The 21,758-nt window shown below is 40.9% G+C and overlaps 1 protein-coding gene and 1 long non-coding RNA gene across 2 annotated transcripts; both read right to left on the reverse strand.

Annotated features, from left to right (window-relative positions):
- Positions 1-6,811: 6,811 nt before the first annotated feature.
- LOC124799317 lies at positions 6,812-8,791 on the reverse strand. The gene is made up of 3 exons (XR_007017014.1): positions 7,976-8,791; positions 7,791-7,858; positions 6,812-7,436 (listed from the first exon to the last, which is right to left on the reverse strand). It is a non-coding gene; the product is annotated as an uncharacterized LOC124799317 (long non-coding RNA).
- An 8,657-nt stretch (positions 8,792-17,448) lies between these two features.
- LOC124789165 (small nuclear ribonucleoprotein Sm D1) lies at positions 17,449-21,749 on the reverse strand. The gene is made up of 4 exons (XM_047256461.1): positions 21,431-21,749; positions 21,032-21,108; positions 17,873-18,070; positions 17,449-17,759 (listed from the first exon to the last, which is right to left on the reverse strand). Exons 1-4 carry the CDS (start codon positions 21,442-21,444, stop codon positions 17,689-17,691), a joined length of 360 nt encoding a protein of 119 aa, XP_047112417.1. The 5' UTR covers positions 21,445-21,749; the 3' UTR covers positions 17,449-17,688.
- Positions 21,750-21,758: the final 9 nt, after the last annotated feature.

Consider the following 21,758-nt stretch of genomic DNA (forward strand, 5'->3'; position numbering starts at 1 on the left):
CAGAATATACTCAACTATTTTGGAAAACCGTTTTTGATTAGAAATCCCGGACAATCTCCTAATTCCTCAGAGCTATAAGCTGCAGCTATAAGAACATTCTCAGGTAAAGTGGGCACTAGGATATCTATTTACTGGCTCCAAGTTTTATTAAATCACTTTCTGGGGGTCACGGAGTAAATAGAGAGCCAGTGTTGAGAACGGCAAAAGACAGCAATAACAACATTCTAAAAGCTAGAAACTGATTCTACATGCAAGCATATATCCAACAATTAATTAGATTATTTCTACAAACTCTCATCCGCCGCCCCACACATACTTATACAGACAAATATCCATAGACATTAGAATTTTGTGAGAAAGCTTGTAGTAGGGCTATTTTTTGTCAATTGAGGTCTGCTACTAAAGATAATCAAGGTCTTCCAGCAGAATTTAGCAAATATACGTAACACATAGTTAGTGATTCACTCTTTTGGTATTGTAGGGGAAAGGAACAAAGTGAAAGAAAAAATTTGAATTTTTAACCAACAGAAAATTCATTCAAAAGAGGACATAAACCTTTCAGCAACAGATGTAGTGGAACAGTGAACAAGTGTGTAGAAAATCTTATGCACCAAAGACAGAAACCATTTAACCTGTTAACCTCTGTGACTTGTCTCTGTGCCTGCAGTGCTTTCCTCAGTCATTTTTTTCCTTTTAGTATAGATATGGATGAAACATAATGTAGTCCAAAGTTTCCATATTTTATTGCTACACGGTACAAAAAAACTAAAACCTCACTTTATGTATAGTCTTCCACCCTGTTTACATTTTATGTCCAAGTAGATGGGAGCTATTTTATTCCAGTGTAACAATAACAGAATAGGAAAGTGCGAGACCAATTTTGCAAATTGTATATGATTATTGAAACATTTCTTTGCATCATTTATTAAGGATATTGATTTGCATGACTTGTTCTGTACTTGCCTACAACAGCCTAAATGAACACACATTTTCCTTCTGTTGAAAGTCAGTGGCAGTACATTTCAAAATGTAAGATCTTTTCAGCTTAATACAAACTATAGCAGAACATATATCAAGAATTTTTTTAACAAAATTAAACCAAGATAAAATGCTACAGCTATGCCCAAATGTAATGTACATATAAGCAGTCATCAGTCATTAATTTAACCTTAAACTTTACTGCCGCCTTACTCTGACAGCATCCGTAAAATTCTAGTTGCATAACCTTTTTACAATTTTTTTGAAAATATAATGTAACTGTACAGATAAGAAAATCTACTCACCATGTGGTGGCAGGAGAATACACATATAAAAGGTATTAAAATATGCAAGCTTTTGGAGCCAGTGGCGTGTTCTGGCAGAAGGGGGGAGGAAGAAGGGTGAAGGAAAATGACCAGGTTTAGGAAACAGGTTAGAATTCAGAAAAGTTGCCCACAACCCCAGATCTGCAGACTTACTGAATAGAATGAGAATGAAAGACTGGAATTCCTAATTCCTAACTGAAACCATATAGTTGTGCAGAATTCAATACAACTTTAGTCTCCATGCCCGATGTGAATTGCCAGTTTAGTTTCATGATACATAGAACAAACAAAATTTAAAATCAATTCTGTGTGGTTTGGATTCAACAAATCCTTGGTACAATTCTAAAGGTATGTGGCAAAAGATGTCTATACACAGATCATGCAGTTGCCATAAATTATTGGCTGGTAGTTTGTAGGTGCAAAGTTAGCGCCCAATACACTACCAGATGTGCTCCATAATGTTCAGATTAGGAATTGTGGTGAACAAGAGATCGATGTGAGTTCACTACCATGCTCCACAAATCACTGTAGTACAATTAAAGCTTGAGAAGCATATGGTTACCTTATGGGAATACGCCATCATTGGACATCAAACATGAAAGGATGCAGGTTATCTGCAATGATGTTCATGTTCCACAGTTGTCATCGTGCTTTCAACAACTACCACATGTCCCATGGAAGGCCAGGTGAATGTCCCTCATAGAGTAATGCTGGCCCCCACCCGCCTGAACCTATGGCGCAGTGCACGTCTCAAGCAGCAGTTCACCTAGGCGATGGAGAATCCAGACACACTTGTCAACTTTCAAGAAACGTGACTATGTGCCCTGTTTCCACAGATCAATCTTGATGATACTGTGTCCACTGCAATCATAATTAGTGATGTCAACAGGTTGACATGGTAACAAGTAGGGATTGTCTACTGTGGGGCCTCACATTCCACAGTGTGTACTGAAGCTTGCTGTGAAAACACTTGTACCATCACCAGCGCTGTACTCGGTCGTATCTGCCACAGGGCGCCACCTACCCTGCTCTCCACAGTAGGCAAGCCTCAGATGCCTATGTTCTCAGGTGCAGTTTGGACATCCAACAACTTCTTACCTAACAGTAGTTTCACCATTCTCCAATGCTAAAGTGGCAAGCCCTCCTCATCACCAGAATGATTCCAAATTTGTTGCTGTTCCAATAACATACTTTCCTCACCATGTCACGTGCCCACAGTGTTACCAGATATCTTTCAATTGCAGGGTGAGCAATGGTCATAGGGTTCGGCTCATCAGTGCAATTGCATTCAATAAGATTACAAGATCAGACCATTGGATTTGAAAAGATGCATCAGTCCACATATCACCTCCCACTTCTTTCATAGTCACTAGATTAACATGTTAACTGCTTTGCTGCTCGTAGACATAGTAGAGCCCAGACATCTGACACCTTGTGCACAATGGTGGCAACAAGTTCCACTCTTGTTTGTCCTTGAATGGTGTGTTTGTAACATGTAATCCATTCAGTCACCTATGCCTTGCTGATCGAACATACTGAAGATGAATGTCGCCTATATGTGCAATCTTGGATTGGCGAGGTATTGTCAGTTACACCCTGGTGGCAGTAGTAATTTCTTACAGTTCATCTTGCTGTATTTTACATTAATTTTTATTTCTTGTTGAGTTGACACCAGTGTAGAGTGAGCTTGCACACAGTATAAAGTTGACTGCTAATTATGTTTTGTTTGAGCAGTTAGTTTTGCTTTGTTATATAGTACAAGCATAAATGGTTTTAGCTCAAACCAGTCAGATGTCAGGCTACTGTAAACATCAATAGAGGAATGGTTTCACAGATGAATTACTGAGGATATTGGAAGAATCACATTTTGATACAGATGATTCAGAATTATCAGAATTTTCTGACGAATAAGATGCACCTGCAGATACAATTGATAGCAAATGTATAGAGCAACAGATATCGAAACACTGAATTAAGCGAGTTTGGCGGTCATGAGGGCAATGTGTGAAGCTTTCAGCGACTACTGTAGCAAAATTTCATCAAAGAAACACACACAAAACCCAAAGAAATTCTGTTGATATGTAAAAGTACCTAAGTTGGTGCCAAAACAGTAATGGATGGGACAGGGATTGAGACAGATTAGTAAAGCAAAAGCAGAAACAATGAGCTCAGTTTCCAAATGGTGCTCTAGAAATTAAAATCCAGGGGTATTGCAACAATTTAATTCTGGCACCACTGCAAAGATGAGTGATGTGGAGTTAGTGGTGATGAGAAACAGCAGAAATTGCTAAAACAAAACAAAACTGCAGCGCCAAAGGAATGTGAATGAGATTTGATCCTGAATTTGTGACAGAGTTAGCCCCTCTTAACTGTAATCCGTTGCAGATTCCTGAAACAAAAAACTGTACCCAGTAATTGGAAGAATCACTGTCTGAAAAAAGGCACAAATATTCAGTCAGATCTTGATAAGATTTCAAAGTGGTGCAAAGATTGGAAACTTGCTTTCAATGTTCAAAAATGTTGTGCACTTCACAAAATGAAAAATATAGTATCCTAAAACAAGATTATCGAGTCACAGATGGAATTGGTGAAAGCATACAAATACCTGGATGTAACACTTCGTAAGTGTGACATGGAATGATGACATAGACTCAGTTGTAGATAAAGCAGGTGGCAGACTTCTGTTTATCAGTTAAATACTAGGGAAAGGCAATCAGTCTGGTAAGGAGACTGCTTATCAATCACTTACGCAACCCATCCTAGAATGTTGCTCAAATACCAAACAGGACTCACAGGGTACACTGAACATATACAGAAAAGTACAGTGTGAATGGTCACAGTTTTGTTTGACTTGTGGGAGTGACAGAGATGCTGAAGAAACTGAACTGGCAGACACTTGAAGATAAATGCAAAATATCCCAAGAAGGAATACTTACAAAATTTCAAGAACATACTTTAGGTGATGACTCTGGGCGTAAACTACAACCCCCTACCTGTCACTCTCAAAGGGATCATGTTGACAAGATTAGGTTAAAAATTCTTCTTATGCTTCTTGTACAAATGGAACAAGAAGCAGCCCTAGCAACTGGTACAATGGGAAGTAACCTCTGCCATGCACTTTATAGTAGCTACCGGAGTATGGACATAGATGGTGATATCACCAGTTTTGCTAGTATTGGTGATTACAATGGGCCGTAAGAATAAAGTGAAGCAAATGCGTTTCCTTCGAATTTCGAAGCTAAAACTTTGGAATTCATGAATAAAATGTGAAGCAAGAGCTTTTGCTTGCAGGAAGAAAAAGAACAATGAAAGCTTTTGCTTTCCCCTTGAGCTCTTGCTTCGGTGTTAGATGAACTGTAAGAATAAAGAGAAGCGCTGACTTCATTCTGGAAGCAATTGCTTGTGAAACTTGAAGGCTGGTCAGTAGCAGGCTCAAATTTGCAGAGTGCAGATATGGCTCAAATACCAGCATGTTTATGCCGCGAAAAATGCTACAGACCACGTCGATGTCCACCTGGAGAGCACTGTAAAACTCTTGTATCGTTTCAACAAAGAAAATGTTAAGTGAATTGAAAAGAATTTTCTGACAGACAGGGGAAAGAAGAGGTGGAGCACTATCGTCGGAACAGAAGGTGAAGATTTTCCTTCGGTTTGTAGCTGACCTAGGACTCCAGTCTGGAATAGCAGCAGAAGAAACAGGAATTAATCAAACTACAGTCAGTAAAACAGTGAGTAGTGTTTCTACACTACTGGCCATTAAAATTGCTACACAACAAAGATACGTGCTACAGACACGAAATTTAACCGACAGGAAGAAGATGCTGTGATATGCAAATGTTAGCTTTTCAGAGCATTCACACAAGGTTGGCACCGGTGGTGACACCTACAATGTGCTGACATGAGGAAAGTTTCCAACCGATTTCTCATACACAAACAGCAACTGACCGGCGTTGCCTGGTGAAACGTCGTCGTGATGTCTCGTGTAAGGAGAAGAAATGCGTACCATCACATTTCCGACTTTGATAAAGGTCGGTATGTAGTTTATTGTATCACGACATTGCTGCTCGCGTTGGTCGAGATCCAATGACTGTTAGCCGAATATGGAATCAGTGGGATCAGGAAGGTAATACAGAACGCCGTGCTGGATCCCAACAGCCTCATATCACTAGCACTCAAGATGACAGGCATCTTATCCGCATGGCTGTAATGGATCGTGCAGCCACGTCTCGATCCCTGAGTCAACAAATTGGGACGTTTGCAAGACAACAACCATCTGCACGAACAGTTCGACGACGTTTGCAGCAGCACGGACTATCAGCTTGGAGACCATGGCTGCGGTTACCCTTGACGCTGCATCACAGACAGGAGCGCCTGCAATGGTGTACTCAACGACGAACCTGGGTGCACGAATGGCAAAACATAATTTTTTCGGATGAATCCAGGTTCTGTTTACAGCATCATGATGGTCGCATCCGTGTTTGGCGACATCGCAGTGAATGTACATTGTAAGCGTGTATTCATCATCGCCATACTAGTGTATCACCCGGCGTGATAGTATGGGGTGCCATTGGTTAAACATCTCTGTCACCTCTTTTTCGCATTGAAGGTACTTTGAACAGTGGACGTTACATTTCAGATGTGTTATGACCCCTGGCTCTACCCTTCATTCGATCCCTGGATACTGAAAATGTTCGACTGCTGCCCTGACCAACACATTCTCCAGATCTCTCACCAACTGAAAACGTCTGGTCAATGGTGGCCGAGCAACTGACTCGTCACAATACGCCAGTCACTACGCTTGATGAACTGTGGTATCGTGTTGAAGCTGCATGGGCAGCCATACCTGTACACACCATCCAAGCTCTGTTTGACTCAATGCCCAGGCGTATCAAGGCCGTTATTGTGGCCAGAGTTGGTTGTTCTGGGTACTGATTGCTCAGGACCTATGCACCCAAATTGCATGTAAATGTAATCACATGTTAGTTCTAGTATAATATATTTGGCCAATGAATACACATTTATCATCTGCATTTCTTCTTGGTGTAGCATTTTTAATGGCCAGTAGTGTAAAAAGATAATGTAAAAAGCTAATTTGTGGATCAAGTTTCCGTCGCCAACGCATAATGTTACTGCGGCTAAAAATGACTGGCTACAAAAATACAAATTTCCAAGTGCTATTAGTGTAATTGACTGTACACACGTGATAATTCCAAAACCTGTGCGATTTGGCGACAAATATATCAACATAAAGGGTTTTGCTAGTATAAATGTGCAGGCTGCATGCAACGTGAAGGGACAGTTCACTAGTGTTTAGGCTAGCTGGCCCTGGTCATTACATGACAATCAGATGTGGAGAAATTCAAGTTTCTGGAAAGTGCTTAGCGAATGTAAGAACACTGTTCTTTTGAGTGATGAAGGGTATGGCCTAGAGCCCTGGTTGATGACCCCGTTTTGTAATCCAACTGAGGACAGTCACAAGTTATTCAATAACCTTTTAAAAAAAGGAGTTGTGATAGAGCGTTGCTTTGGTCAGCTGAAGAGGCCGTTTCCTATTTTGCAGTATATGTGTAGAGTCGCCTTACTAAATGTTCGAACAATAATAGCTTGCTGCTTTATACTGCATAATGTTGCGAAACATCTACAAGATGAAGATTTTGAAGACACGGCACAGGATTTACATGACGATAGTGATAACGATGAGGAGGAGCCTTTAACTGAAGTGGATATTCTTCGGAGAGGACGTCAAAGAAGACAAGAAATTGCAGCTCTAATAGAAATGCAGGATTTAGAATTTTTTATTTACGAAAAGATACAAAACTACTGATTGCCTACAACAAAAGGACTAACAGTCTACAGAATGATATGTAAATTAAAACTATTTTCATCTCCTCCTGTCGCAAATTTTTTTACATTATTCATCTTTATATTAAGGAAGTCCATTAACGTAAATTCTTTTTCCATTTGCAGTCGTGAGCTTCAGTTGCTCCAGCAGCACCAGCCTATGTAATTCTGCGTTACTGAGCATCTTCGTCTCGTCTGTTTCTGGCAATGCTCCTTCCTTCAAGGGTGGTGGCCTGGCATATGGACTTGGTCTAGACGAAGAGGATGGTGGGCCAGCACGAGGTGTGACATCTGTTCTTAGAAACACATATGTATGCCAGAGATGTATACAACGGTAGAACTTAATGCGTGTTTGCATTTTTATGATGATTTACTTTACATAGATAACAGCGGAAACTTTCCTTCGCAAAGGGTTACAAAATGTTGGTGGCCCACATTAACTCTAGCCATGGCACTTAATGAAACAAAATAGCAAACATGGCTCTTACATATCATATTACTGCTAGCATCACTAATAATAGTAATAGTAGTAATACTTATGATACAGTAATAAGAACATTTAGCTACTCTCACAAAAAACAAATCTCCACTAGTATCTTTATAAGTAGCAATAATTAATTTTGTTTAACTAGAACTGAATCTTACCAGATGAGTTGGAGTGCTCTACTGGCGATTGTGTAGAATGGACGGTGCAACCCCTAGTGTCACTGCCCCTGAAAGTTAACGATTTGGGGGGAGGGGGGGGGGGGAACTTACAGATTGTGTGTAATTTTTTAACCGAATGAAAATAAAAAAATATTAACAACACACGAGCTTATAATTTATCTTACCTGGTATCTGGTTCATTGTAGGATTCCCATCTCCTTGTAGCAAGCAGTACAGCTTTTTCTCCCAAATATTTAAAACAATCGGTTCCTTTCTGTTCTTATCCGTTTTCCCTTTGTCTCATTTTCATGTTACTGACTTTCTTTAGCAACTGTTTCCTGTCAATTTGATATGTTTCAAATGAATGTATAACATTTAGGATTGCTTCTTCTTTCTTTCTTTTTCCTTCTGGAAGTTGTGACTTCTCTAATAGCTCAGGATGATTTTCTAAAGCCGTGACTAAAAACATTGTACTTTCTGCACATATCGAGCTTTCATCTGAATCGGACAGCTTCAGTCGATAAGTGACAGTACTCACTTAAAATATATGAAGCGAAATTCAGTCGCACAGCAAAGGAAACAGTGATGAAGCCTGCTCTTGCTCAACAATGGATTGCTGACAATGCGTACCAAGCAGGTGGCTAGGAGCTTTTGCAACTGTGTTAGAAGTAAAAGGTAGAGATGAAAAGAAAAAGGTTATTCTTACAATAAGAAGCTAATGCTTCTGCTTTTACCTTTTGCTTCCAAGTGAATGCTCTTACTTCTACCTTTTGCTCCAAGCTCGTGCTTCAGTTTTATTCATATGGCCCAATGAATGATCTTGTTTCAAAATGTCAGTCAGTCTGCAACCACTGCACTTACAGATGAAGAGAAATAAATAATTCCTCGGGCAAGTACAGAAAGGGCAACAGCCTCAAAGGGTGCGGGGCAAAGTCAGGAAATGTGGGGACCAATCAGCAATCGGTATTGTAATTGTAAACTATCGAGGCTGCGTTGGTAAAGTACCAGAACTTCAAGCACTGATAGAAAGCACCGAAGCTGAAATCATTATAGGTACGGAAAGCTGGCAGAAGCCAGAGATAAATTCTGCTGAAATTTTTACAAAGGCACAGACGGTGTTTAGAAAGGATAGATTGCATGCAACTGGTGGTGGAGTGTTTGTCGCTGTTAGTAGTAGTTTATCCTGTAGTGATATAGAGGTGGATAGTTCCTGTGAATTATTATGGGTGGAGGTTATACTCAACAACCAGCTAGGTTAATAATTGGCTCCTTTTACCGACCTCCCGACTCGGCAGCATTAGTGGCATAACAACTGAGAGAAAATCTAGAATACATTTCACATAAAATGCCTCAGCATGTTATAGTCTTATGTGGAGATTTCAATTTACCAGATATAGACTGGTGCGGGGCAAAGTCAGGAAATGTGGGGACCAATCAGCAATCGGTATTGTAATTGTAAACTATCGAGGCTGCGTTGGTAAAGTACCAGAACTTCAAGCACTGATAGAAAGCACCGAAGCTGAAATCATTATAGGTACGGAAAGCTGGCAGAAGCCAGAGATAAATTCTGCTGAAATTTTTACAAAGGCACAGACGGTGTTTAGAAAGGATAGATTGCATGCAACTGGTGGTGGAGTGTTTGTCGCTGTTAGTAGTAGTTTATCCTGTAGTGATATAGAGGTGGATAGTTCCTGTGAATTATTATGGGTGGAGGTTATACTCAACAACCAGCTAGGTTAATAATTGGCTCCTTTTACCGACCTCCCGACTCGGCAGCATTAGTGGCATAACAACTGAGAGAAAATCTAGAATACATTTCACATAAAATGCCTCAGCATGTTATAGTCTTATGTGGAGATTTCAATTTACCAGATATAGACTGGGACACTCAGATGTTTAGGATGGGTGGTAGGTACAGAGCATCGAGTGACATACTGAGTGCCCTATCCAAAAATTACCTCGAGCAATTAAACAGAGAACAGACTCGTGGAGATAACATCTAGGACCTACTGATAACAAACAGACCTGAACTTTTTGACTCTGCACAAAACAGGGAATCAGTGATCATAAGGCCGTTGCAGCATCCTTGAATATGGAAGTAAATAGGAATATAAAAAAAGGGAGGAAGGTTTATCTGTTCAGCAAGAGTAATAGGAGGCAGATTTCAGACTACCTAACAGATTAAAACGAAAATTTGTTCCGACACTGACAATGTTGAGTGTTTATGGAAAAAGTTCAAGGCAATCATAAAATGCATTTTAGACAGGTATGTGCCAAGTAAAACTGTGAGGGACGGGAAAAACCCACCGTGGTTCAACAACAAAGTTAGGAAACTACTGCGAAAGCAGAGAGCTTCACTGCAAATTTAAACGCAGCCAAAATCTCTAGACAAACAGAAGCTAAACGATGTCAAAGATAGCGTAAGGAGGGCTATGCGTGAAGCCTTCAGTGAATTCTAAAGTAAAATCCGATGTACCAACTTGACAGAAAATCCTAGGAAGTTCTGGTCTTACGTTAAATCAGTAAGTGGATCGAAACAGCATATCCAGATAATCTGGGATGATAATGGCATTGAAACAGGGGATGACACACCTAAAGCTGAAATACTAAACACCTTTTTCCAAAGCTGTTTCACAGAGGAAGACCGCACAGCAGTTCCTTCTCTAAATTCTCGCAAGAACGAGAAAATGGCTGACATCGAAATAAGTGTCCAAGGAATAGAAAAGCAACTGAAATCACTCAGAGGAAAGTCCACTGGACCTGACGGGATACCAATTCGATTCTACAGAGTACGCGAAAGAGCTTGCCCCCCTTTTAACAGCCGTGTACTGCAAGTCTCTAGAGGAACAGAAGGTTCCAAGTGATTGGAAAAGAGCACAGTTACTTCCAGTTTTCGAGAAGGGTCATCGACCAGATGCGCGAAACTATAGGTCTATATCTCTTGACATCGATCTGTTATAGAATTTTAGGACATGTTTTTTGCTCGAGTATCCTGTCATTTCTGGAAACCCAGAATCTACTATGTAGGAACCAACATGTGAGATGTGTCCGAAAGAAAAGTAGGGGCACCAGTACTGAGGCAGACAAGATTGAGCTGGTTGAAAAGGTCTGCTAACAGGGAGCCCCTCGGGCAGGATGCTGGAGAGCCCCAAAGGGGATGGTGGGCATTGAAGTCGCCAGTTAACAAAAATGGTGCAGGTAGCTGAACAATAATTTGAATCATGTCTGCCCTAGTAACGGCAGACGACGATGGAGTGTAAACGGTACAAATGGAAAATGTAAAAGTGGGGAGAGTAATTCGGATGGCAACTGCCTGCAGGCCGGTGTGCAACATGATGGGATCGTAGTAAATATCATCCCGGACCAGCAACATAACCCCTCCATGAGCCGGGATACCTACCACAGGGGGTAGGTCAAAACGCACAGAGGTGTAGTGTGCCAAGGCAATTTGATCGCATGGGCGTAGCTTCGTTTCCTGGAGGGCTACGACGAGCGGACGGTGCAAGCGGAGCAGCAACTTCAAGTCCTCTCGGTTGGAGCGAATGCTGCGAATATTCCAGTGAATAAGTGCTCTCGTAAGAAGAAAATGAAGATGAAAGAAGGGGTCACCGCAAAGGCCTGGCTTCGAGCGAGCACTGCCGCCGCTATCAGTAGGCGGACAGTCATCGTCCATTGGTTCTATAGGTTCATCGGCCATCTTGGTAAGATGGCCGGGAGGGGGAGCTTCCTCCGCCGGTGAACAGCCAGATGTTCAGCTACCAGCAGTGCGGCCAGGCGAAACGGATGACGGCCTGGGGCGACAACCGCTGGGTGGCGCAGGAGAAGAAATGCGCCGTGGCGGAGAAGGAGAACTGTGCTTCCTATGAGCCTTCTTGGAAGGTCGTTTGGTGGAAGTACCGGTCGATGGCTGGGAGGTCGAGGTACGTAGGAAGTCTGCACGGGACGGTTCCTTCTTGAAGGCCCGTGCATCTGACTTCTGGGTCTTCATCTTAGCAGAAGCTGATGAAGGGTCTGGTGTCTGTGGGGTGATGGGAGGAAGAGGAGACGTCGACCGCGCAATCTTAGCACTGGCTGAACGGACGACCGTGGTGCTGAAGGTCAGATCGCATGTCTAGGTTGCCACCTCCCTGGTAGTCCGAGGAGAGGCGAGGACAGTACTGTATTTCCCGCTGGGAGCAGCGTGGGCTTTCTACTAGCCAATAGCTTGCGAGCAGCCGAGGTGGACACTTTCTCTTTGACCCAAATTTCTTGGATACAGCGTTCTTCCTTATAGACGGGACAGTCGCGGGAGGATGCTGCATGGTCACCCTGACAGTACACACAACGAGGAGACGGAGGTGGACAGTCACCCTCATGGGCATCCCTGCCACAAGTGACACATTTAGCCGCATTGGAACAAGACTGTCGAGTGTGATTGAAACGCTGACACTGGTAGCAGCGCGTAGGTGTCGGGACATAGGGGCGAACAGAAATAACCTCGTAGCCCGCTTTGATGCGCGATGGCAGCTTAACACTATCAAAGGTCAAGAAAAGTTTCCGGGTCGGTACAAGGTCATTGTTGACCTTTTTCATGACCCTATGGACAGCCGTCATGCCCCGCTCAGCGAGGAAAGACTGAATCTCCTCATCAGTCAATCCGTCGAGGGATCTAGTATAGACCACACCACGAGACGAATTCAAAGTTCGGTGAGCCTCCACCCGGACAGGGAACGTGTACAGGAGTGTGGCTCGAAGCAGTTTCTGTGCCGGAAAGGCGCTCTCAGTTTCTAGTAACAAGGTACCATTACGCAACCTCGTACAAGACTTAACAGTACCGGCTATGGCATCTACGCCCTTCTGGATAACGAAAGGGTTGACAGAGGAAAAATCCTTTCTGTCCTCAGATCGAGAAATGACTAGGAACTGTGGGGTAGGTGGTAGTACTTTTATCACTGGTGGCTGGTCATGTTTCCGTTTGTGGGCAGAAGTCGAGAGAGAAGAAGAGAAATCCATTGCGGAGGATTCCCCCATGATTGCCAGCATCTCCGATGGCGCGCTCCTTCCTTATGGGGACCCTCTCAGAGGGCACTCTCGCCTTAGGTGAATGTTTACACCTCAGGTCACACCTCCCGAGAAACAGACGGAGGGACCAATCGGCATGGTCAGAAGGTATCAGCTCAGGCAATCACCCCTCCCTGGGCCTGGCCTTTACCAGGGGGTACGTGCGTGCCTTACTTGTCTACCCAGGGCGGGGAATTACGCGTTACCCCGTCACCGGCTACGCGTGTGAACGCGTGGGTCGGCCTTCAGGCACGCACAGGGAGAAAGGAAGAGAGAGAGGACAGACTGACTCAAATGCCGAAGCGGAGACCAGAGAAGGCAAGGAGAAGAAGGCAAGGGAAAGAGTAAGGAAGACAGTGAGATGGAGAAGAACAAAGAAAGGAACCAACCAAAGAAGGAAGAAACGAGAAGGAAGAAACGAGAAGTGAAAAACCAAAAAGACCACAAATATAGGTCGTGGGACCGTCCGTCTCCGGACGCAGGCGCTAATTACCCCCTTGAGGGGGATGGACTCCTTTTAGTCGCCTCTTACGACAGGCAGGAAGACCTCGGGCCTATTCTAACCCCCGGACCCGCAGGGGGGAAACAGCGATTGTGAGAGACCCAGCTCGCTTTATTTGTTCATGAGACCCAGAAAATATTAGATACAGGCTCCCAGGTAGATGCCATTTTCCTTGACTTCTGGAAGGTGTTCGATACAGTTCCACACTGTCACCTGATAAACCAAGTAAGAGCCTACAGAATATTAGACCAGCTGTGTGGCTGGATTGAAGAGTTTTTAGCAAACAGAACACAGCATGTTGTTATCAATAGAGAGACGTCTACAGACGTTAAAGTAACCTCTGGCGTGCCACAGGGGACTATTATGGGACCATTGCTTTTCACAATATATATAAATGACCTAGTAGATAGTGTCGGAAGTTCCATGCGGCTTTTCGCAGATGATGCTGTAGTATACAGAGAAGTTGCAGCATTAGAAAATTATAGCGAAATGCAGGAAGATCTGTAGCGGATAGGCACTTGGTGCAGGGAGTGGCAACTGACCCTTAACATAGACAAATGTAATGTATTGCGAATACATAGAAAGAAGGATCCTTTATTGTATAATTATGTGATAGCAGAAGAAACACTGGTAGCAGTTACTTCTGTGAAATATCTGGGAGTATGTGTGCGGAGCGATTTGAAGTGGAATGATCATATAAAATTAATTGTTGGTAAGGCGGGTACCAGGTTGAGATTCATTGGGAGAGTCCTTCGAGAATGTAGTCCATCAACAAGGAGGTGGCTTACAAAACACTCGTTCGACCTATACTTGCGTATTGCTCATCAGTGTGGGATCCGTACCAGATCGGGCTGACGGAGGAGATACAGAAGATCCATAGAAGAGCGGCACGTTTCGTCACAGGGCTATTTGGTAACCGTGATAGCGTTACGGTGATGTTTAGCAAACTCAAGTGGCAGACTCTGCAAGAGAGGCACTCTGCATCGCGGTGTAGCTTGCTGTCCAGGTTTTGAGCGGGTGCGTTTCTGGATGAGGTATCGAATATATTGCTTCCCCCTACTTATACCTCCCGAGGAGATCACGAATATAAAATTAGAGAGATTCGAGCGCACGCGGAGGCTTTCCGGCAGTCGTTCTTCACGCGAACCATATGCGACTGGAACAGGAAAGGGAGGTAATGACAGTGGCACATAAAGTGCCCTCTCCGCCACACACCGTTGGGTGGCTTGCAGAGTATAAATGTAGATGTATACTACAAATAGGAATACTTTGAAACTACATGTATTGTTTGACAAGAAAGTGATTAATTTGATTGTAACTGAATCCAATTGAAATGCTGCTAAGATTTTAAACAGCAAATATGTAAGAAAAATGCATGGATGGAGTTTGGAAAGAAATGAATCAAGAAGGTATACACAAATTTTTTGGCATTATTATGTACAATGGACTGATAATGACTAACAATAGAGGATTATTGCAGTACAAATCCTGTGTTCAAGAATGACATTTTGCCTAAAATAATCAGCAGAAATTTCTTTCAGGTTATCCTCAACTGCATCCATTTCACTATTAAATCAGCCAAAGAGGGTGTTAAAACTCAGAAGTTAACAGAGATAGAGGATGTGTTGCAAAGAGTTTTGTTGCCATAGATGAAACCATGGTATCCACTTAGAGGACACTTTTCATTTTTACTGTATATTCAGTAGTAAATGTGGTATTCAGGTTTTCGAATTGTGCAAATGTGTTCATATATTCTACACGTCTTGACTTAAATACGACACAAACTTTGCAAAAAGTATAATGCTATAGCTTTTGAACAACTATTTCGGAGGGTCGAACAGTTGTTACAGATGTTTCCCTAACAAAACAACTTGAAAAAAAGAAAACACGTTACATTGCAGACAGGCACAATTAAGACACAAAATGCTTTTGGCCAGTCTTGATCAGCAAAAGAGAAACCCTACCATTAATACACACCTAGTATACATAACTGCCAACTCTGGCCAGAATGCAAGTATCATGTGGGATGGATGCAGTAACATGGAGGGGGTGGGGAAACAATAGTAGTGAATAAGTGGAACGAGACTTAGCTGCAATGTTGGGAATAAAGAAATAATGACCTGGGAATAGTCGAAAGCACACCAACATATTTCAACCACTCATGAAAGTTTCAGCAATGATGTGCTTTCTGTGTGTGTCTATTATATATCTAGTAATATAGATGCTGATATGAACACAACTCAGCAGAAGCTGAGTATTTGTCAGACTTGAGTTATATTGTAAACTGCCAACTTCTATAGGGCATTTTTTCCTAAAAGAAAAAGGGGGGAGGGGGGAAAGGAATAGTTTGAAGTGACCAGGGATTCCACTGGCATTAGAGAAAGGTAATTCCTTGTATCTTTGCACAGTACAGGTACGTAGAAGTAGGCGGCATTGCTAAGCAAAGTGCATGGAACAATGTGCTTACAAGAAAATTTAAAGGATGGTAATGCACTTGTTGAATGTGCTAGTCAAGTGACTAAGAACAAACATAATTTTTATACCTAAGGAAGAAACAAATGTGCAGAACTGTGGTAAATGAAAGATGGAAACCTCAGAAGTCCGTTCAGGTAACAATCTATACTGACAACAAGTTCTTCACTGTGATAACAATGACTGGTAATGACCAGAATGCAGCAGACGGAACTATGGCTGCACCAGATTTATTTTAAGATAACATTGACTGTGGTGACTTCATTGATATTCTGCTAACAAGCAGCAATTGCAAAGAGAAACAGTTCTCAGATCAAGGCCATGTAAAGTGATTCATTTCACCTGAAATACCTGAAGAGACTTGGAAAAGCAGATACATATTCAGATGTGTTATCCTGAAAGTTGCCAGCATTAAGCTATACCCCAATTAAAAGAACAAAGAGTTCCGAACAATACCCAACACATGACTTTCAAATAAAATGTAAAAGGAGACACTTTCAAAGTCACTGAAAATGAACTTCCACTGTTCTGAAAGTAACTTTTTTGCATGTAACACCCATAACCATTAACTAAAAATAAGTATATCATATAATTTTATTATTACTGGTAACAGTTCAAAGCACCATAGGAGATGACACCCCAAGTAAAATTAGAAAAATAATAAATTCCTTAGAATGAAAGGATTCACAGAAATCGAGCACTTCATTTGATGGGTAAAAAAAAATCATACTATTCCTGTCACCACATTAAACTAATTTTAATATTGTTATTTACAAAGCTATGGAAAACTTAGGCAAGTAGATACGCAACTATCACTGCAATATTCCCAAATCAGTAAAACAAAAAGCTGTTGGTATATAAGAATTATTCTGAATATTTATCCTTTACGTCATACCTGTAAAAAAGGGATAAGCATTAGTCCATTCCAGTATCTCTCACGAAACAGGAAGAATTTGTGGTATAAAAGCTCATAAACTACCAAGTTCAGGATTCAACCTGCTTTGAGTGCCCAATACAGTGTGATTCATTACATGTTCACACACCCTTGCAAGAGGTACACTTACCTTCACAATGCGTGTCAATTCCTTCTGTATCAAAGAAATCAATGAGTACTTTTGTACTAAGACTTCTAGTTTCTCGTAACTCGAGGCTCTTCCAGAGCAAACTTTGGTCTTGCCAATCTTTTTTTACACTGGAAAACAATTTCACCTTTTCTTACAACTGACAAAATTCAAGTAATCAGATTCCAAGCTTTATCTGTCCCCTGTGTGAACATCCATGAAAGAGCTGGCAGCATGAGCTCAAATCTAGTTCCCAGAGACAGCTAATTTAGGTTTGCCTATAATTTTTCTTGTATCGTCCTCCTGTTCCATGTAACATGTCATACTGTCTGAGGAAGTGTGACAGTTTTCGAAGGAAGAGATTGTCTTCAAAATGGTAAAAATAAACTTTCCAACTACTGTCAGTGGAGGCAAAACACAGTTACTATGTTTCCATGTGAAATTAAGTTTCATTTGAGATCGAGTGATTGTAGGACTGACACACAAATCTATCCACTGAAACAGAACACTCAAGCCTCCTCTTAAAATAAATCCTTGCACTGCATAGCAGCAATGTAGTGACACACACAAATGTGCAATGTGATTACACTTCCTTATAGATCTTTATTACATATTACAAATAAAAATGCTTGACATACAAACTTCCACAGTAAATGAAATTTATGCATATTAAGGAAAGAACACAACCACACGGCTCACACCAATGGTGTGAATACAGCTACGCACAAACACACAAGGATTCATATCTAACTGAAGTGTCACAATGCTCAAGTCTGTGAGATTGATCAGAACACATACAGAACAATTTCTTTCTTGGTAACACTTATCTTCTTCCTCTGCCCCTTCCACGCCCACGTCCCCTTGCTCTGCCGCGTCCTCGGCCTCTGCTGGCACCTATATAGAAAGAATAAGTTACAGCTGTACATATTTTTCACTTCTCTTCAAGCAGTGTAATATAATCCGCCATGCCACAAAAGAATGGTTATAACTAAAACAGAATATATTACCTCTTGCAGCTTCCTTCTTTTTTGCTTTGGCTTTAGGCGTATCATCTATTAACAGTGTTTCAAGAGGTAATGAGTCTGGCAAAATATAATATCGAATATTATTTCCACGTATGCTCAGTGTCTCCAACTGCACTGGGTCTCTGTTTTTTATTGTCATCTTCACAGCCTTTAAGTGAGTGTTCATAGCAACATCGACACCTTCAAGCAAAAAAGTAAATGTGTATGTAAAAATAAATTACTACAAAGGAAGAACACATTTTATAATTTAGTGAAAAGTTGTAACTTAAACCCTAAACCAAATTAATTAAAAAGCTTACCTTGAGAACGTCATCTACGCAGACTGTAGGATGATACACTTAGTAATCATTACAAATCATCCACATAAACAAATGGATACAGGAGGGGGGGGTAAAAACACCAGTAAGTAATCATCATCTGCCGCAACCAGATTTTGCATACAATAATGTGCACGAAATATGGAAAACGGCAATATTACCGAAAGGACAGAATGCAACTCACCATATACGCTGGAATGTTGAGTTGCGGACGGGTTGAACAAAAAGACTGCTATAAGTTTAACTTTTTGGCCAAGAGGCCTTCTTTCGAAATAGAAGACGCACATATTCAAAATTCTGACATGACCATTGTCTCCGGTTACCGTTGCTGGGCTGCAACTGCATTGTCGTGTGAGTAAGAATGTGGCACAGGTTGCGGAGGGATAGCTTGAGAGGGGGGAAGGTATAGTGCTGCTTGCGAGAGCATGCAGTGACATGGTGGGGACCGTGTAGGATTTCTAGGTCCAGTCAGAAAGTTTTTGGTGCGGCAGAGGGAGTGGGGGGAGAGGAGTGAGAAGCAGAGTGGGAAAGACGACTAGTAGGTTTGTTGGAATACAAGACTGTGTAGTGCTGGAGTGGAAGCAGCAAAGGGGGTAGCAAAGACTGAGGTCAGGGGGGTTACAGGGATGTAGGATATATTGCAGGTTATTAAGCAGTCTAAGCAGTCACTGAAGTGAAGCACACGATGTTGGGCAGCATGTTCAGCACCTTGGTGGTCCAGCTGCCTTGGCCACAGTTTGGCAGTGTCCCCCAAGCAGACAGGCAACTTGTTACTTGTCATGCCCATGTAGAAAGCAGCACAGTGGTTGCAGCTTAGCATGCAAATCAAGTGATAAATTTTGTCATATACATGATTACTGTGTTTCTCAAGATCACACTGTCCTCCGCAGACCATCTCATCAGAATACTAAATTTAATAGTACTCCATTCTCTTCCTAGCCCCTTCATACACAAATTCATTCTTATCCCTTCATGGTGATCTGGGGTTTCACACACACCAACATATTTCTTAATGTTGTCATGAAAGGGCAGATAATTTCTAGTTTGACATTTTGGTAACTTACTTTTATAAGCTATAGATGAGACTGTGCTTAACATCACTGTAGCTTCATTTGTCGAGAAAGACAGACAAATTTTAATGGCAGTTCACAAAACCCCACCATAGTAGTGGTGCCTGTTTTCACAGATATGAAAAGTTGAAATTATAATACAAAATGTGTTATAGGTGATCTATGAGTTCATTGTAACTTAGTTATTCAATAAGTACTTTCAACTGCTAATGTCTTGGTAAAGTTGTAACTTAAACTTCCCTGGTGTACAGATTTTTTTTCTTTTTCCATCTGAATCTGAAAAGGAAATATTGACACTAATTCGAATGAATCTGCACCTAAAGAATCGCCATAACGAAGGAAGTGCTTCAAGTGTGTTATACCAGGAGCTGAAGTTATCACTTTTCAAGATGCCATCTATAAAGAAAAAGATTTTAAAGGAAACAAGAATAATAAGAAGAAAGCAAAACGAAAAAGCATTATCGACATAAAAAAGGGCTTGGTAATGAAAAGTAAATCTTCCAAACAAAGTGCTGTTACTTTATTTGAAATGGCATCTCGGAATGTTGTGGAAAAAAATTCCTGATTGCTCATGTGGGTAACAAGAAAAAAAGACGAAGTTCAATCAACAAGTGAAGAAAGTGAAACTGAAGGAGGCCTATCTTTAATAAGTAGTGTTGAAGGAAATGGGACCATAATAACACTGGACAATATCAGGAAAGAAATGATAAACTGTGAAGAAGAAAAAGAGGCAAACTTTTTTGAAGCCAAAGATAAAATTACAGTTGGAAACTATGTTCTGGTAGCTTTTGCAACAAAAGGTAAGAAAGTTCATTTTATTGGCCAAGTTACAAAAATTAGTGATTTAGGAGATCCAGAAGTGATTTTCCTCAGATTCAAAATTAAGACAAAGCATGGCACCACATTCTACTGGCCTGATAGAAGAGATGAGACGGAAGTTCCATCCTCCGATGTCATTTCAGTGCTGCCTGAGCCTACTTTGAGTCGCAGGGGAGACCTGACATTTGGTGTTACATTTGATTCATACAACATTCAGTGACTAAATAATAGTTAGGGCCTAAGTGTGAATATAATAAGTTGAATTAGGGCAGTTTAGCGTTAAACACAAATTGCCAACAACTTTAGTTCAATTACCACGAAAAATAATAGAAAGTGAACTTATAAAGTGAATTTTTCTTTTCTCTTGATATTAGATATTTTATTATTCTTGTTAAATTGCCTACTAAAGAAAAAATATTACTTTTGTAGAATTTAAACTAATCAATTACTAGCCTAAAACAAAAATAAATCATCTATGAAGCATTCTGTTTCAGTGTTTTATGGTTTTAGCTAACATTTTCTGTGTATTTCATAATATACAAAGAGGCGTGTGCAAAAAAGTTCATATCTTGAGTAAAATTTAAGATATTTTAATAATTTAAAAATCCTCAAATTCAGTAAAAATTGGGTAATCAGGTCACTTGCCCCAAGCCTCTTTTACAATGCTCTGTATGGGCACAACAATGCGGGGTTACACTTGCCCCGAACCATGGAGCAAGCGTAACCTCACAACACAAAACATGGAAAACAATTGACCATATAATTTCTTTTTTCAAAAACAAAATGTAGATTGTTTAAAAGTCAATAAGTCAAACTTTAAGCATGAGAAATTTCAAAATCATATCTTCAATAACAAGTTGGCAATTTGGTGTCAAAGTTGAACTATGCCAAAACATGGTTACACTTACCCCACTTCACCCTAACACGAAACTTACCAGTAATAGTACCATGCACTTGGGTCCCATTCTTGAGCTCGATGGTAACCGTTTCATGGCTAAGCTTCATCAAAAACCTACAAAAATGATAATTACGATAAAACATACAAATCCGTCGTTAATCAACAAACGCAAATTGGAAGACGATTAACACACACCCCTCAAAAATTAACAATAGCTTACAGTTCAAGTCGTTTTTCTAAAATAAAAAAAAGACAATTCAAATAAGAACAAAGAAACTTCCATTACAAACCAGCTACATTTACAACGAAAATTGTACATACAACACTGAAGTATAATACACTATGTGAAGTTCACTTTAAAACTTAGGTTATGCTATTTCCTAAACAGAGAAGAAATAGTATATGAACATTGCTTTTGTATTAACTATTTACTTACCTCACTAATTTCATGACTGCTGTGAGACCACGACTGCCGGTCAAATATTTACACACACGTGCTATTAGCTATGTATCAAGAGCAATCTATTACGCACTTGTTTCACAGCATAAGCGTGTTACATATACAGCACAAAAGTAATTGGAAACTTTAATACTCTTTCCACTAAGCTTCTACCGCTCCTACAATTCACTATACACAACAACGCCACTTCCATTCAAAGATACTTAAAAGTACATATGGCGGTTTTCCCAAAGCTAAACACAGCCAAAGTTCGTGTATGTAGTTCATAGGGTACGGCAGGGCATACGCATCTATCGTGGCGCCA

This window comes from Schistocerca piceifrons, chromosome 1, assembly GCF_021461385.2.
Source record: "Schistocerca piceifrons isolate TAMUIC-IGC-003096 chromosome 1, iqSchPice1.1, whole genome shotgun sequence".
Classification (NCBI taxonomy): Eukaryota; Metazoa; Arthropoda; class Insecta; order Orthoptera; family Acrididae; genus Schistocerca; species Schistocerca piceifrons.

Bases quoted from the DNA above. Each gene is read 5' to 3' on its own strand.
- LOC124789165 (XM_047256461.1), bottom strand. The intron at 18,071-21,031 runs GTAAGTTTCGTG...TTTTGCTTGAAG, and splicing joins AGTGCATGGTACTATTACTG to GTGTCGATGTTGCTATGAAC. The intron at 17,760-17,872 runs GTAATATATTCT...CTTTCTATATAG, and splicing joins AAAGAAGGAAGCTGCAAGAG to GTGCCAGCAGAGGCCGAGGA.